The 14,014-nt window shown below is 44.3% G+C and overlaps 1 protein-coding gene across 1 annotated transcript in view; it reads left to right on the plus strand.

The window, feature by feature from the left end:
* The window catches only part of LOC112246916 (carboxypeptidase D-like), a 41,672-nt gene that overhangs the window by 21,408 nt on the left and 6,250 nt on the right, over positions 1–14,014 (plus strand). Inside the window, exons 3-16 of the mRNA XM_042296140.1 lie at positions 1,360–1,502; positions 1,779–1,948; positions 2,294–2,620; positions 2,954–3,066; positions 9,503–9,694; positions 10,616–10,783; positions 10,932–11,041; positions 11,374–11,476; positions 11,578–11,720; positions 11,885–12,054; positions 12,234–12,536; positions 13,121–13,316; positions 13,568–13,703; positions 13,806–13,952. Coding sequence (XP_042152074.1) covers positions 1,360–1,502; positions 1,779–1,948; positions 2,294–2,620; positions 2,954–3,066; positions 9,503–9,694; positions 10,616–10,783; positions 10,932–11,041; positions 11,374–11,476; positions 11,578–11,720; positions 11,885–12,054; positions 12,234–12,536; positions 13,121–13,316; positions 13,568–13,703; positions 13,806–13,952 — 2,421 coding nt within the window. The remainder of the gene's footprint in view (positions 1–1,359; positions 1,503–1,778; positions 1,949–2,293; positions 2,621–2,953; positions 3,067–9,502; positions 9,695–10,615; positions 10,784–10,931; positions 11,042–11,373; positions 11,477–11,577; positions 11,721–11,884; positions 12,055–12,233; positions 12,537–13,120; positions 13,317–13,567; positions 13,704–13,805; positions 13,953–14,014) is intronic.

Here is a 14,014-nt window from a genome sequence, read left to right on the forward strand (position 1 = left end):
ATGGTTCGAACATTTTCACTACTGCCTTGTGCGCATTGCTGTGCTTATAATGTGAAGAAATAGTTAAATGGCTAAATGTTCTAATCTGTTGCATCAGACTCAATGCTTTTTAACTTGTTTTTATGTAGCCTATACTTAGTGGTTGTATGAATTTGCGATCAATTGTCCCAGAGTCTCTTTGGAGTGGGCTATTTCTTTCTCGACAAGCTGACCAGTAGAATATGCCTAGGTACATTTTTCTACGCTGGGGATTATGGTAGATTGACATAGGCTAAGGATTTTGCTGTTCTTTACTCATCTTGTTGGCTGAGGAAAAGTCCATGTGGACAGTTTGTAACATCTTCAAAGTGTGCATCATATTTCAATAAGTTGTACCACACATTGTTGCATCCAGGTCTTGCATGGTCGAGTACATTTCTCAAATGTCCGGTAAATTTCAAAAGCTGCAGGTCAAATTTCCAGCACCACATTTTCCAAATGGAAACCCTTATTGGGTGACAGCGCCCAGTCATGGCAACCCTCCAGAGGCCTACTGCCTGTAACGCTGCCTGGGCAGCAGGTGGCACTAGGCCTCAGCAAAAACATTCCCTCCACCAGGCAGCCCTGGACTGGAGGAAAGAAAGGCTGGTGCTGGCCGCAGCCATTTTGGATGTATCAACACATTTTAGCCTACTTTTTATGAAACTCTTATTTTACCAGGTTAGTTGACTGGGAACACAGTCTAATTTACAGCAATGACCTGGGGAATAGTTACAGGGGAGAGGGGATGATTAGCTGACCATGATGGTATGAGTGCCAGATTGGGAATTTAGCCAGGACACCAGGGTTAACACCTCTACTCTTACAATAAGTGTCATGAGATCTTTAGTGACCACAGAGAGTCAGGACACCCGTTTAACGTCCCAACCCGAAAGACGGCACCCTACACAGGGCAATGTCCCCAATCACTGCCCTGGGGCATTGGGAAAAATATATATCTTTTTTTTTAGACCAGAGGAAAGGGTGCCTCCTACTGGCTCTCCAACATCACTTCCAGCAGCATCTGGTCTCCTATCCAGGGACTGACCAGGACCAACCCTGCTTCGCTTCAGAAGCAAGCCAGCAATGGGATGCAGGGTGGATTGGTGTAGATTTAAGGACATACCTGATTCAAAGCGTTAGGCCTGTGTTCATGCTATTGCTTTCATGACCTAAACAGACTTTGTTTTGACAGTTTATTTTGTATGCTTGCCCACGTTCTTTAGTTTGGTCTTCCAAACATGATATTGATGTCTTCATGAGTAGTTTTGAAGCAGAGACATTTAAAATGTTTGCAGGAAAAATTATTGAAATAAACTCCAATTTGTAATCCCTGTTCAGGAGGCATGCAGGACTATAACTACCTGAATGGGAACTGCCTGGAGATCACCATGGAACTGAGCTGCTGTAAATTTCCCCCGGCCTCCGAGTTAAAGAAAGAGTGGGACTACAACAGGGAGTCACTCATTGCCTACCTGGAGCAGGTAGGCTTTCACAAGACACAGTGTCACACTCTAACTTTCAAACTATCATACACATAATTTCATTGCACATATGAATATCCGTAGTATTACTCTCTGGTTCTTACTACTGTACTCTATTTATTTTAATTGAAGAGATTTTTCTGTCTTGACATCCGTTTGCAGTAGTTACTTAGTTCTGGGCAGCACTTAGTTATTTGAGCTTCTTTTGTTCCCAGCTACTGAGGCAATAAAAACAGTGTTTGAGATCTCTTCTAACGTTATCCTGTTTTCTCCCAGGTTCACATTGGAGTAAGAGGCTATGTGAAGGAAGCTACCAATGGGACAGCTCTGCCTGATGTCAGGATCATGGTGGCAGGCATCAACCATAACCTGACCACGGCCCAGTTTGGTGACTACTACCGTCTGCTGCTCCCTGGGACATACAATGTCTCAGCTATAGCTACGGGGTAAGTACAGCTGGAGGAATGAGCTCTATAGTTTCTTCAGTAACTTTGCAGGCACAAGTTACTGTAGTCTTTAACAAAATAAGCATACTCTACTACTGACTTTAGTTCCTGTCTGTTTTCCTTAGAACTGATTTGGGTATGGTGTTTTCTTACAGGAAGTAAATGTATGTCTTAGAGCTTGTTACTGGTACTTACCATGTTACCTGACACTTCCTGGTGAAATACATTTCAAATCACCTGGATGTAGATGCACTGCTGTGCACAGGGGTTTTACTTTGTTTTTTTGCATTACTAAATGTTTATTTTAACTGCAACAAAATAAACATTCAATGTCTGTCTTCATAGGTACATGTCCATGACAGTAGTTGGGGTTCAAGTGGTGGAGGGCAAGGCCACCGAGCTCAATTTCACCCTGGCACCCCTGGGAAATGAACACACGGGTGACATAACCGTACCCTTTACCCCCACCACCACCGGCCCTACCACAACCTCTGACCCTGACTCCACCAGCATCGAGACCTCCAGCACCACCTCTGAGATGGGGACCTCTGGGGCCAACGAGAGCTCCACTCCCCAGGAGGCTTGGCCCCCAGCCCAGCCTGAGCACCAGCCCATCCAGCCACAGGACTTCCGCCATCACCATTACAATGACATGGAGCTGTTCCTACGCAGGTACTGTTATGTTTGCTTTATAGCCTTTGCAGTGAAGCATTTCAAATGTTATGCTAGCAAGTATAGGCTACCTGGGGCGGCAGGTAGCCTAGTGGTTAGAGCGTTGGGCCAGTAACCTAAAGGTTGCTAGATCGAATCCCCGAGCTGACAAGGTGAAAATATGTTGTTCTACCCATGAACAAGGCAGTTAACCCACTGTACCTAGCCCGTCATTGTAAATAAGAATTAGTTCTTAACGGACTTGCCTGTTAGATAAAAAAAAATTTAAAAGTAATATTAGGATGTTGGAGCTTGAATTAAATGTGAAAAAGCCTTGTTCTTTCAACACAACAGGTACAGCAATGGGTTCCGTTCCATCGCTCATCTCTACTCCATTGGGAAGTCAGCAGAGGACCGTGAGCTCTACGTCATGGTGATATCAGACAACCCCACTGTCCATGAGCCAGGTATGGATGTGATTGGGTGTAGCTCCAGAAGAGACTATTGGCTCTAAAGCGAGGCCTTCAATCAATGGCTGTTTGGTTTATGATGATCTAACTTCTTACAGTAACTGGATTGTGTTCATACACTGAAATTCATAGCAGTTCTGCTGTTTTCTTCCTTAAGATGATCCTGATATTATTGCTTCGGCCCAATTATCTAGTAGCTTCATAGCAAGATGGCGATGACAGACATGGCAGTTCTGCTTCTAGCTCATAAGCAACTTTGCAGTATTTTATTTTTTTGTGTGTTATTTCTTACACTATTAGCCCAGAACGATTTTTGTGTTATTACATAAAGCTGGAAATAGCTTTTGGATATCAGAGCTGTGGTAACTTACCAGCACTACGACCAGGAATACATCTTTCCCGAATTGGATTATTTGTTCGCAACCCTGAGGACAATTGAACTTCTCCCATAGGCTGCTCCATGCCTCCACCGCCGGGGAAAAGAGGTATTCGGAGTGGACTTCTAGTCCGACTCAGGAGGCGGGCACACCATCCACCGCTTCCCATTTTATTACTCACTAATGTTCAGTCTGTGGACAATAAAGTAGACAAGCTCAGGACAAAGATCTCCTTCCAGAGAGGCATCAGGGACTGTAACATTCTCTGTTTCACGGAATCATGGCTCTCCGGATATACTGTCCCCGTCCATACAGCCAGCTGGGTTCTCAGTACATAGCGCTAACAGGAATAAAGAACTCTCAGGGAAGAAGGTCGGTGGTGTATGTTTCATGATTAACCACTCATGGTGTGATTGAGATAACGTACAGAAACTCAAGTCCTTCGTTCACCCGACCTAGAATACCTCACAATCAAATACAGACCGTATTACCTCCCAGAGAATTCTCTTTGGTTAGTCACAGCCGTGTATATTCCCCATCAAGCCGATACCAGAACGGCCCTCAAGGAACTACACTGGACATTATGCAAACGGGAAACCACATATCCTGAGGCCGCATTTATTGTGGCTTGGGATTTTAACATAAGATTCAGGAGCATTTTCCTCATATTTTCTATCAACACATTGACTGTAGTACTCGCTCTGGGAAAATACTCAACCACTGCTATTGTCTCTCCCGGGATGCCTACATGGCCCTCCCCCGCCCTGCCTTCAGCAAACCAGACCACAACTTTATTTTGCTCCTCCCTTCTTATAGGCAGGAACTCAAACAGGAAGTAACTGTGCTATGGTCTATTCAACGCTGGTCTGACCAATCAGAATCCATGCTTCAAGATTGTTTTGATAATACGGTCTGGGATATGTTCTGGGTAGCCTTGTATAATAACATTGATGTATACACAGATACAGTTGTTCCCACGGACTATTAAAACCTACCCAAACCATAAACTGTGGATAGATGGCAGCATTCGTGCTAAACTGAAAGCGTGAACCGTCGCATGTAACCATGGCAAGGTGACTGGGAATATAGTCGATACAAACAGTGAAGTTATTCCCTCCATAAGGCAATCAAACAGAGAAAACGTCAGAACAAATACAAAGTGGAGTCGCAATTCAACGGCTCAAACACAAGACGTATGGGTCTACAGACAATCACGGATTACAAAGGGAAAACCAGCCACATCTCGCTTTGAGAATAACACAGTGCCATCGACGCGGCCCGCACCTAAGGACTGTGGGCTCTCCTTCTCTGTGGCCGACATGAGTAAGACATTTAAGCGTGTTAACCTTCGCAAGGCTGCCGGCCCAGACGGCATCCCTAGCCGCGCCCTCAGAGCATGCGGAGACCAGCTGGCTGGAGTGTGTACGGACGTATTCAATCTCTCCCTATCCCAGTCTGCTGTCTCCACTTGCTTCAAGATGTCCACCATGGTTCCTGTACACAAGAAAGCAAAGGTAACTGAACAAAATGACTATCGCTCCGTAGCACTCACTTCTGTCATCCTGAAGTGCTTTGAGAGGCTAGTTAAGGATCATATCACCTCTACCTTACCTGACACTCTAGACCCATTATGATTTGCTTACCGCCCCAATAGATCCACAGAGATGTATTCGCCATTACACTGCCCTACAACTCCTGGACAAGAGGAATACCTATGTAAGAATGCTGTTCATTGGCTATAGCTCAGCCTTCAACACCATAGTACCCTCCAAGGTCGTCATCAAGCTTGAGGCCCTGGGTCTGCAGACGACACAACCATAGTAGGCCTGATTACCAACAATGACAAGACAGCCTACAGGGAGGAGGTGAGGTCCCTGGTGGAGTGGTGCCAGAAAATTAACCTCTCCCTCAACGTTAACAAAACAAAGGAGCTGATCGTGGACTTCAGGCAAAAGCAGTGGGCGCACGCCCTTGTCCACATTGACGGGACCACAGTGGAGAAGGTGGAAAGCTTCAAGTTGATTGGCGTACACAGCACTGACGATCTGTCTGTGGTGGACCATTTCAGTGTGGTGAAGAAGGTGTAACAGATCCTCTTCAACCTCAGGAGGCTGAAGAAATTTGGCTTGGCCCCTCATACCCTCAAACTTTTACAGATGCACAATTGAGAGCATCCTGTCAGGCTGTATCACCGCCTGGTATGGCAACTGCACCGCCCACAACCACAGGGCTCTCCAGAGGGTGGTGTGGTCTGCCCAACGCATCACCGGGGGCACACTGTCTGCCCTCCAGGACACTTACACCACCTGATGTCACAGGAAGGCCAAAATGATGATCAAGGACATCAACACCCACGCCACTGCCTGTTCACCCCGCCACCATCCAGAATGCGAGGTCAGTACAGGTGCATCAAAGCTGGGACTGAGAGACTGAAAAACAGCCTCTATCAAGGCCATCTGACTGTTAAATAGCCACCACTAGTCGGCTGACACCCGGTTACTCAAGCCTGCACCTTAGAGTTTGCTGCCCTATGTATGTAGACATGGAATCACTGGTCACTTTAATAATGTTTACATACTCCTTAACTTATCTCATATGTACAGTTGAAGTCCGAAGTTTACATACACCTTAGCCAAATACATTTAAACTCAGTTTTTCACAATTCCTGACATTTAATCCTAGTAAAAATTCCCTGTTTTAGGTCAGTTAGGATCACCACTTTATTCTAAGAATGTGAAATGTCAGAATAATAGTAGAGAGAGTGATTTATTTCAGCTTTTATTTATTTCATCACATTCCCAATGGGTCAGAAGTTTACATTCACTCAATTAGTATTTGGTAGCATTGCCTTTAAATGGTTTAACTTGGGTCAAATGTTTGGGGTAGCCTTCCACAAGCTTCCCACAATAAATTGGGTGAATTTTGGTCTATTCCTCCTGACAGAGCTGGTGTAACGGAGTCAGGTTTGTAGGCCTCCTTTCTCGCACACGCTTTTTCAGTTCTGCCCACAAATTGGCTATAGGATTGAGGTCAGGGTTTTGTGATGGCCACTCCAATACCATTACTTTTGTTGTCCTTAAGCCATTTTCCACAACTTTGGAAATATGCTTGGGGTCATTGTTCATTTGGAAGACCCATTTACGACCAAGCTTTAACTTCCTGACTGATGTCTTGAGATGTTGCTTCAATATATCCACATAATTATCCTCCCTCATGATGCCATCTATTTTGTGAAGTGCACCAGTCCCTCCTGCAGCAAAGCACCCCCACAACATGATGCTGCCACCCCCGTGCTTCATGGCGGTTTTGGAGCAGTGACTTCTTCCTTGCCGAGCTGCCTTTCAGGTTATGTCGATACTGTGGATATAAATAAGTTTTTACTGTGGATATAGATACTTTGCACCTGTTTCCTCCAGCATCTTCACAAGGTCTTTTGCTGCTGTTCTGGGATTGATTTGCACATTTTTCCCACCAAAGTACGTTAATATCTAGGAGACAGAACGCATCTCCTTCCTGAGTGGTATGACGGCTGCGTGGTCCCATGGTGTTTATACTTGCGTACTATTGTTTGTACAGATGAACGTGGTACATTCAGGCGTTTGGAAATTGCTCCCAGTGATGAACCATACTTGTGGAGGTCTACAAAAAAAAATTCTGAGGTCTTGGCTGATTTCTTTTGATTTTGCCATGATGTCAAGCAAAGAGGCACTGAGTTTGAAGGTAGGCCTTGAAATACATCCACAGGTACACCTCAATTTACTCAAATGATGTCAATTAGCCTTTCAGAAGCTTCTATGGCCATGACATCCTTTTCTGGAATTTTCCAAGCTGTTTAAAGGCACAGTCAACTTAGTGTATGTAAACTTCTGACCCACTACAATTGTGATAAGTGAAATAATCTGTCTGTAAACAATTGTTGGAAAAATTACTTGTGTCATGCTGGAAGTACAGTGTGGCAAAAAAGTATTTAGTCAGACACCAATTGTGCATGTTCTCCCACTTAAAAAGATGAGAGAGGCCTGTAATTTTCATCATAGGTACAAATCCAGAAAATCACATTGTAGGATTTTTAATGAATTTATTTGCAAATTATGGTGGAAAATAAGTATTTGGTCAATAACAAAATTTTATCTCAATACTTTGTTATATACCCTTTCTTGGCAATGACAGAGGTCAAACGTTTTGTTTAAGTCTTCACAAGGTTTTCACACACTGTTGCTGCTATTTTGGCCCATTCCTCCATGCAGATCTCCTCTAGAGCAGTGATGTTTTGGGGCTGTTGCTGGGCAACATGGACTTTCAACTCCCTCCAAAGATTTTCTATGGGGTTGAGATCTGGAGACTGGCGAGGCCACTCCAGGACCTTGAAATGCTTCTTACGAAGCCACTCCTTCGTTGCCCGGGATCATTGTCATGATGAAAGACCCAGCCACGTTTCATCTTCAATGCCCTTGCTGATGGAAGGAGGTTTTCACTTAAAATCTCACGATACATGGCCCCATTCATTCTTTCCTTTACACGGATCAGTCGTCCTGGTCCCTTTGCAGAAAAACAGCCCCAAAGCATGATGTTTCCACCCCCATTCTTCACAGTAGGTATGGTGTTCTTTGGATGCAACTCAGCATTCTTTGTCCTCCAAACACGACGAGTTGAGGTTTTACCAAAAAGTTATATTTTGGTTTCATCTGACCATATGACATTCTCCTAATCTTCTTCTGGATCATCCAAATGCTCTCTAGCAAACTTCAGACGGGCCTGGACATGTACTGGCTTAAGCAGGGGGACACGTCTGGCACTGCAGGATTTGAGTCCCTGGCGGCGTAGTGTGTTACTGATGGTAGGCTTTGTTACTTTGGTCCCAGCTCTCTGCAGGTCATTCACTAGGTCCCCCCATGTGGTTCTGGAATTTTCTGGGATCATTTTGACCCCACGGGGTGAGATCTTGCGTGGAGCCCAGATCGAGGGAGATTATCAGTGGTCTTGTATGTCTTCCATTTCCTAATAATTGCTCCCACAGTGTATTTCTTCTAACCAAGCTGCTTACCTATTGCAGATTCAGTCTTCCCAGCCTGGTGCAGGTCTACAATTTTGTTTCTGGTGTTCTTTGACAGCTCTTTGGTCTTGGCCATAGTGGAGTTTGGAGTGTGACTGTTTGAGGTTGTGGACAGGTGTCTTTTATACTGATAACAAGTTCAAACAGGTGCCATTAATACAGGTAACGAGTGGAGGACAGAGGAGCCTCTTAAAGAGGAAGTTACAGGTCTGTGAGAGCCAGAAATCTTGCTTGTTTGTAGGTGACCAAATACTTATTTTGCACCATAATTTGCAAATAAATTCATTAAAAATCCTACAATGTGATTTTCTGGATTTTTTTTCTCATTTTGTCTGTCATAGTTGAAGTGTACCTATGATGAAAATTACAGGCCTCTCTCATCTTTTTAAGTGGGAGAACTTGCACAATTGGTGGCTGACTAAATACTTTTTTACACCACTGTAGATGTCCTAACTGACTTGCCAAAACAATAGTTTGTTAACAAGAAATGTGTGGATTGGTTGAAAAAGGAGTTTTAATGACTCCAACCTAAGTGTCTGTAAACTTCCAACTTGAACTATATACTGCATTATATTCTACAGTATTTTAGTCAATGCCACTCTGACATTGCTTGTCCTAATATTTATATTTTTTCAATTGGATTATTTTACTTTTAGATGTGTGTATTGTTGTGAATTGTTAGATACTACTGCACCAACAATAACATATGCTAAATATGTGTATGTGACCAATACAATTTGATTTGATATCCTTTTGAATGTGGTGTACTCACTCATATCAGCAGGCCCTTTAAAGCATTGTGTTTTTTTCAATATTTGGTGGCACTGCAAGGATAAGGAGGGTTTTAAAATCATTGGTGTGCTTTAGTTTAATTGAGTGTGAATTTGTTCAGGAGACCTCCGCCCTCATTCTCTCTCAGCCGACTTTGCCCTAGTTCTCTTTTAATAGCACTCTAACACTTTTTGTATTGATTTTTCCCGCTCTTTTCTCCCCTCTGCTTCAGGTGAACCAGAGTTCAAGTACATAGCTAACATGCACGGAAATGAGGTGGTGGGACGCGAGCTACTCCTCAACCTTATTGAGTACCTGTGCCACAACTATGGCAGCGACCCTGAGGTCACCCAGTTGGTCAACACGACTCGGATACACATTATGCCTTCCATGAACCCAGATGGTTATGAGATTGCCAGGGAGGGTAAGAGAGGAACGTGTGTGTGTGTGTGTGTGTGTGTGTGTGTGTGGGGGGCGCGCGCGCGCTATTTGTGAAAATGTTGCCTGTACGCATGCCAGATGAAGAAAAATGCAGTGTCGCTCTAAAAGAAGGTATTTAACATGATCAGCGGTAGCATGAAGTCAGTGGTTCCCAAACTGTGCCCCCCCAAGTTTTATTTTTCTTAAGGAACTCTTAAGGAACTCTGTCCGGCTTTCAACTTATTCTTGAGAGTTGTAATAGTAGAATGCACCAGGTGCAATTTTGAGGTTGGGTAGTGCATCATCAGTTCCTCTTGTCATGTCAGTCATTGCATACCTTAGAGCCATTTATAACTTGTAATAAATGTCCTGATCAACTAGCACATATCTGCAAAAACATTTTAGGTAGGTTTTTTACCCCATAGATTTTGTTGTATTGTTTGAGTCACTAAAATATCACAGGAATACACATTAGACATGGTAAATTTGTATAGAATTTTCAGAACTTTCTGCCTGTGAACAAAAAGTGTTCAGACCCAAATAGCTTGAATATGCTAACAGAAACTATCTGTACGTCAAGTGTCAGACTGAGACCTTGAAATACTTCTGAATGGAATTTCTTCTCTTTTGCTGCCTAGCTTCCTTATTTGCCCTGTAGATCTTCTCACATTTCCTCTAACATAGGTCTTGTTTTAGCTCAGCTACTTGTGCTGCTGTTTTCCCCAGCACTTTATAAACAGGAAGTTGATCACTGGAGAAATATTTAAGGTGGAACTACCCTATTATTAAAGAAGCCATGGAAATATGTGTTTTGGTACCTGGGTACTATGACATGAGAATGATCCGTATCTGTTGTCTCTGTATAATGGATTGAGATATAGGTATCATGTGTTTTGTATTGTTTTCTGTTTATTTTCTCTCGCAGGTGATGTCAGAGGGTACACGGGACGCAACAACAGTAACAACTTTGACCTGAACCGTAACTTTCCTGACCAATTTACTACCATCACTGAACCCAGGCAGCCAGAGACCATCGCTGTGATGAACTGGCTCAAGAGTTATCCCTTTGTGCTCTCAGCCAACCTACATGGAGGTAATCCCTAAGCTCCCCCATTTTTCAATGTTTCTAAAAATGTGTATGTTGGCCTGCCACCAACACATTGTCCCACTTTGGAGGACAGCTTTATAATTTTAGTAATATACTGTATTCTCATTGAATATTTACTCTCTGCCCACCACAGGGTCATTGGTGGTCAACTACCCATATGATGATGACAAGCAGGGACGTACAGAGTACAGCAAGTGTCCTGATGACAAGGTCTTTAAACAAGTGGCCAGAGCCTACTCTCAGGTCAGTGGACTTCAACACACAATTTTGGTCCTTATATCAGTCCATTTAATGTAACTTTTTAATTAATACATTTTTACAGTTGTAAACTATTTTATTTCTGTTAATAAAACCACTGGACAGAAGATACGTTTACTGTTTCAATTCTGCTGTTTTTATTGCATTGCGTGTGTGTGTGTGTGTGTGTGTGTGTGTGTGTGTGTGTGTGTGTGTGTGTGTGTGTGTGTGTGTGTGTGTGTGTGTGTGTGTGTGTGTGTGTGTGTGTGTGTGTGTGTGTGTGTGTGTGTGTGTGTGTGTGTGTGTGTGTGTGTGTGTGTGTGTGTGTGTGTGTCCAGGAAAATGCTCTCATGCACAAAGGACACCCTTGTGAGGACCTTTACCGATCAGAGTTCTTTGAGGACGGTATCACCAACGGCGCCAACTGGTACAATGTTCCCGGTACGTGCCCTCTCATTCCAATTCACACACTGTGAGGAACAATTCGTATGTCTGCGCACCTGTGCGTGTGTATCTGACTTCTCTTTGTGTTCTCTCACCAGGTGGGATGCAGGACTGGAACTACCTGAACACTAACTGTTTTGAGGTGACCATAGAGTTGGGCTGTGTGAAGTACCCTAAGGCCCAGCACCTGCCTTTGTACTGGGACCAGAACCACAGAGCCTTACTGCAGTACATCCACCAGGTCAGCATACTTACATGCAGTCCTTCACACACTCTCTCTCTCAATTATTATTATTTAAAAAATTGTATGTGTATTTTCTCTCTTTCCCTCTGTCTTACCTACTTATTTTGTCTCAAATGCACCAACTTGTATTTGAGGTATTCATTGTGTGTGTGCCTCTGTAGGTCCACAGAGGCGTGAAGGGCATGGTGATAGACATTAAAGATGGTACAGGCATCCCTAATGCCACCATCACGGTGGAGGAGATCGATCATCAAATCACAACCCACCTAGCTGGAGACTACTGGAGACTTCTGGTCCCTGGAACGTACCACCTCACCGCTTCCGCACAGGGGTGAGAGACAGGACCTTAGTAGTAACTGAGATAAATTTGAGGGTTTGTTTAAAATGTAGACCCAAGAGCGGTCCAAAAAATCCTGTTTATCTGCAGGGTAACCACACACTAACCCATAGAAACAGAACAACTAGAATGAACGACCTCTGTGGCCTAACCCTCCCTCCCCGTCTTCTCAGGTATAACTCAGTAAAGATCTATGCCACAGTGCCAGAGGAGGGGGTGGAGCTGGTAGACTTCCGGCTGACACGGATACGTTCTGATCCCAACGGCCAGGCCCCAATGGACCCCAGGGCCACCCAGGACCCTGCAGAGGAGGTGTTCCAGAGCTTCATTAAGGACCTGTCTCTGGGCCAGGGGCTGGAGCACCTTGTTCAGAGTACCGTCACAGAGAGCAGCTTCAGATACAGACGCTACAAAGAGCTGTCAGAGTTCCTGAGGGGTTTGACGTTCAACTTCCCCAAGATCACCTCCCTGCATAGGTAGGCCTGAGTTATGACCCCTGACCTCTAAACCCTAACCTGATAACTAACCTCTAAACCTCAACTTTCCCAAGAGGAACTCCCTGCACAAGTAGACCTGAGTTATGACCACTGACCTCCTAGCTAAACGCATCAAATGTCACCTCCCTGCATAGGTAAACTCTGACCTCTAACCCCTAGTGTAACTGCACTTAATCAAAATAATTTATCTTGTCATGTAAAAAAAAAAAAGAAATGTATATGTATTGTCACATGCACTAGATAGGTGCTATGAAATGTATTGTTTTACAGAGTCTGCCATAGTAGTACGGCGCCCATGGAGCAAATTATGGTTAAGTGCCTTGCTCAAGGGTACAGATTTTTCACTTGTTGGCTTGGGTATTCGAACCAGCGACCTTTCGGTTACTGGCCCAACGCTCTAACCACTAGGCTACCAGCTCCCCTGTACTTCTAATGGCTAACCCCAAAACCTCTCCAAATGGTTTGAATTACGGTCTACGTCTCTTTGCAGAAGAGTCTGCTAGGTGACCATATTCCATATTATCTACAGTGGAACTGATAATAACATGCATTTTTCTGTGTAGTTTGGGCCAGAGTGTGGAGTACAGGACCATCTGGGCCTTGGAGATCTCCAACAAACCAGATGAGCCTGAAACGGCCGAGCCCAAGATCCGCTTGGTGGGAGGTATCCATGGCAACGCCCCCGTGGGCACAGAGCTGCTGCTGGAGTTCGCTGCCTTCCTCTGCATCAACTACGGCAAGAACCCCACCATCACCAGGGTGAGATGTTTTAACTGAGATGGTTTTACTACACCAATCATAGCTACGTTACCTAGTGAAATTATTCACACCCTTGCACAGTTGTGTTGCCTTGAAATGGCTAAATATTCATCATGTGGATTTCTTGATCTACCACACTTTCTAAAAAGTTTAGAGATGTTGTAAAATACAAAAGCTCTCATTAAATATCACTGATGTCCTGTTCTACCCATCATTCCTCTTTATCCTTTTCCCTCTTCTCCTCTCCACAGCTGATAAACGAGACGCGGATCGTCATCCTTCCCTCCATCAACCCAGATGGACGAGAGCTGGCCAGAGAGAAACAGTGCACCTCTACTGTGGGCATGACCAACACACATGGGAAAGATCTGGACACTGACTTCTTCGGTCAGTACCTGCTGTTTGTGTATAGACAGATGTTTTGTGTGTGTATACTTGCATGCCCTTACATGTCTAATGGTGTCCTGTCTGTGTGTGCTGCTGTTGTAGGTAATGCCTCCCAGCGCGTGGTGGAGGCTCAGCCAGAGACCAGGGCAGTGATGGACCTGATCTTAGAGAGGGGCTTCACACTCTCTGTAGCCCTGGATGGAGGCTCCCTGTTGGCCACTTACCCCTACGACAAGCCTGTACAGCCAGGTAGGAGCATAGGGCTCCAAATAGAATACTTTAGTGGGAAAACTATTAAATAAATAGTTAAC

This window comes from Oncorhynchus tshawytscha, linkage group LG13 (genome assembly GCF_018296145.1).
Source record: "Oncorhynchus tshawytscha isolate Ot180627B linkage group LG13, Otsh_v2.0, whole genome shotgun sequence".
Classification (NCBI taxonomy): Eukaryota; Metazoa; Chordata; class Actinopteri; order Salmoniformes; family Salmonidae; genus Oncorhynchus; species Oncorhynchus tshawytscha.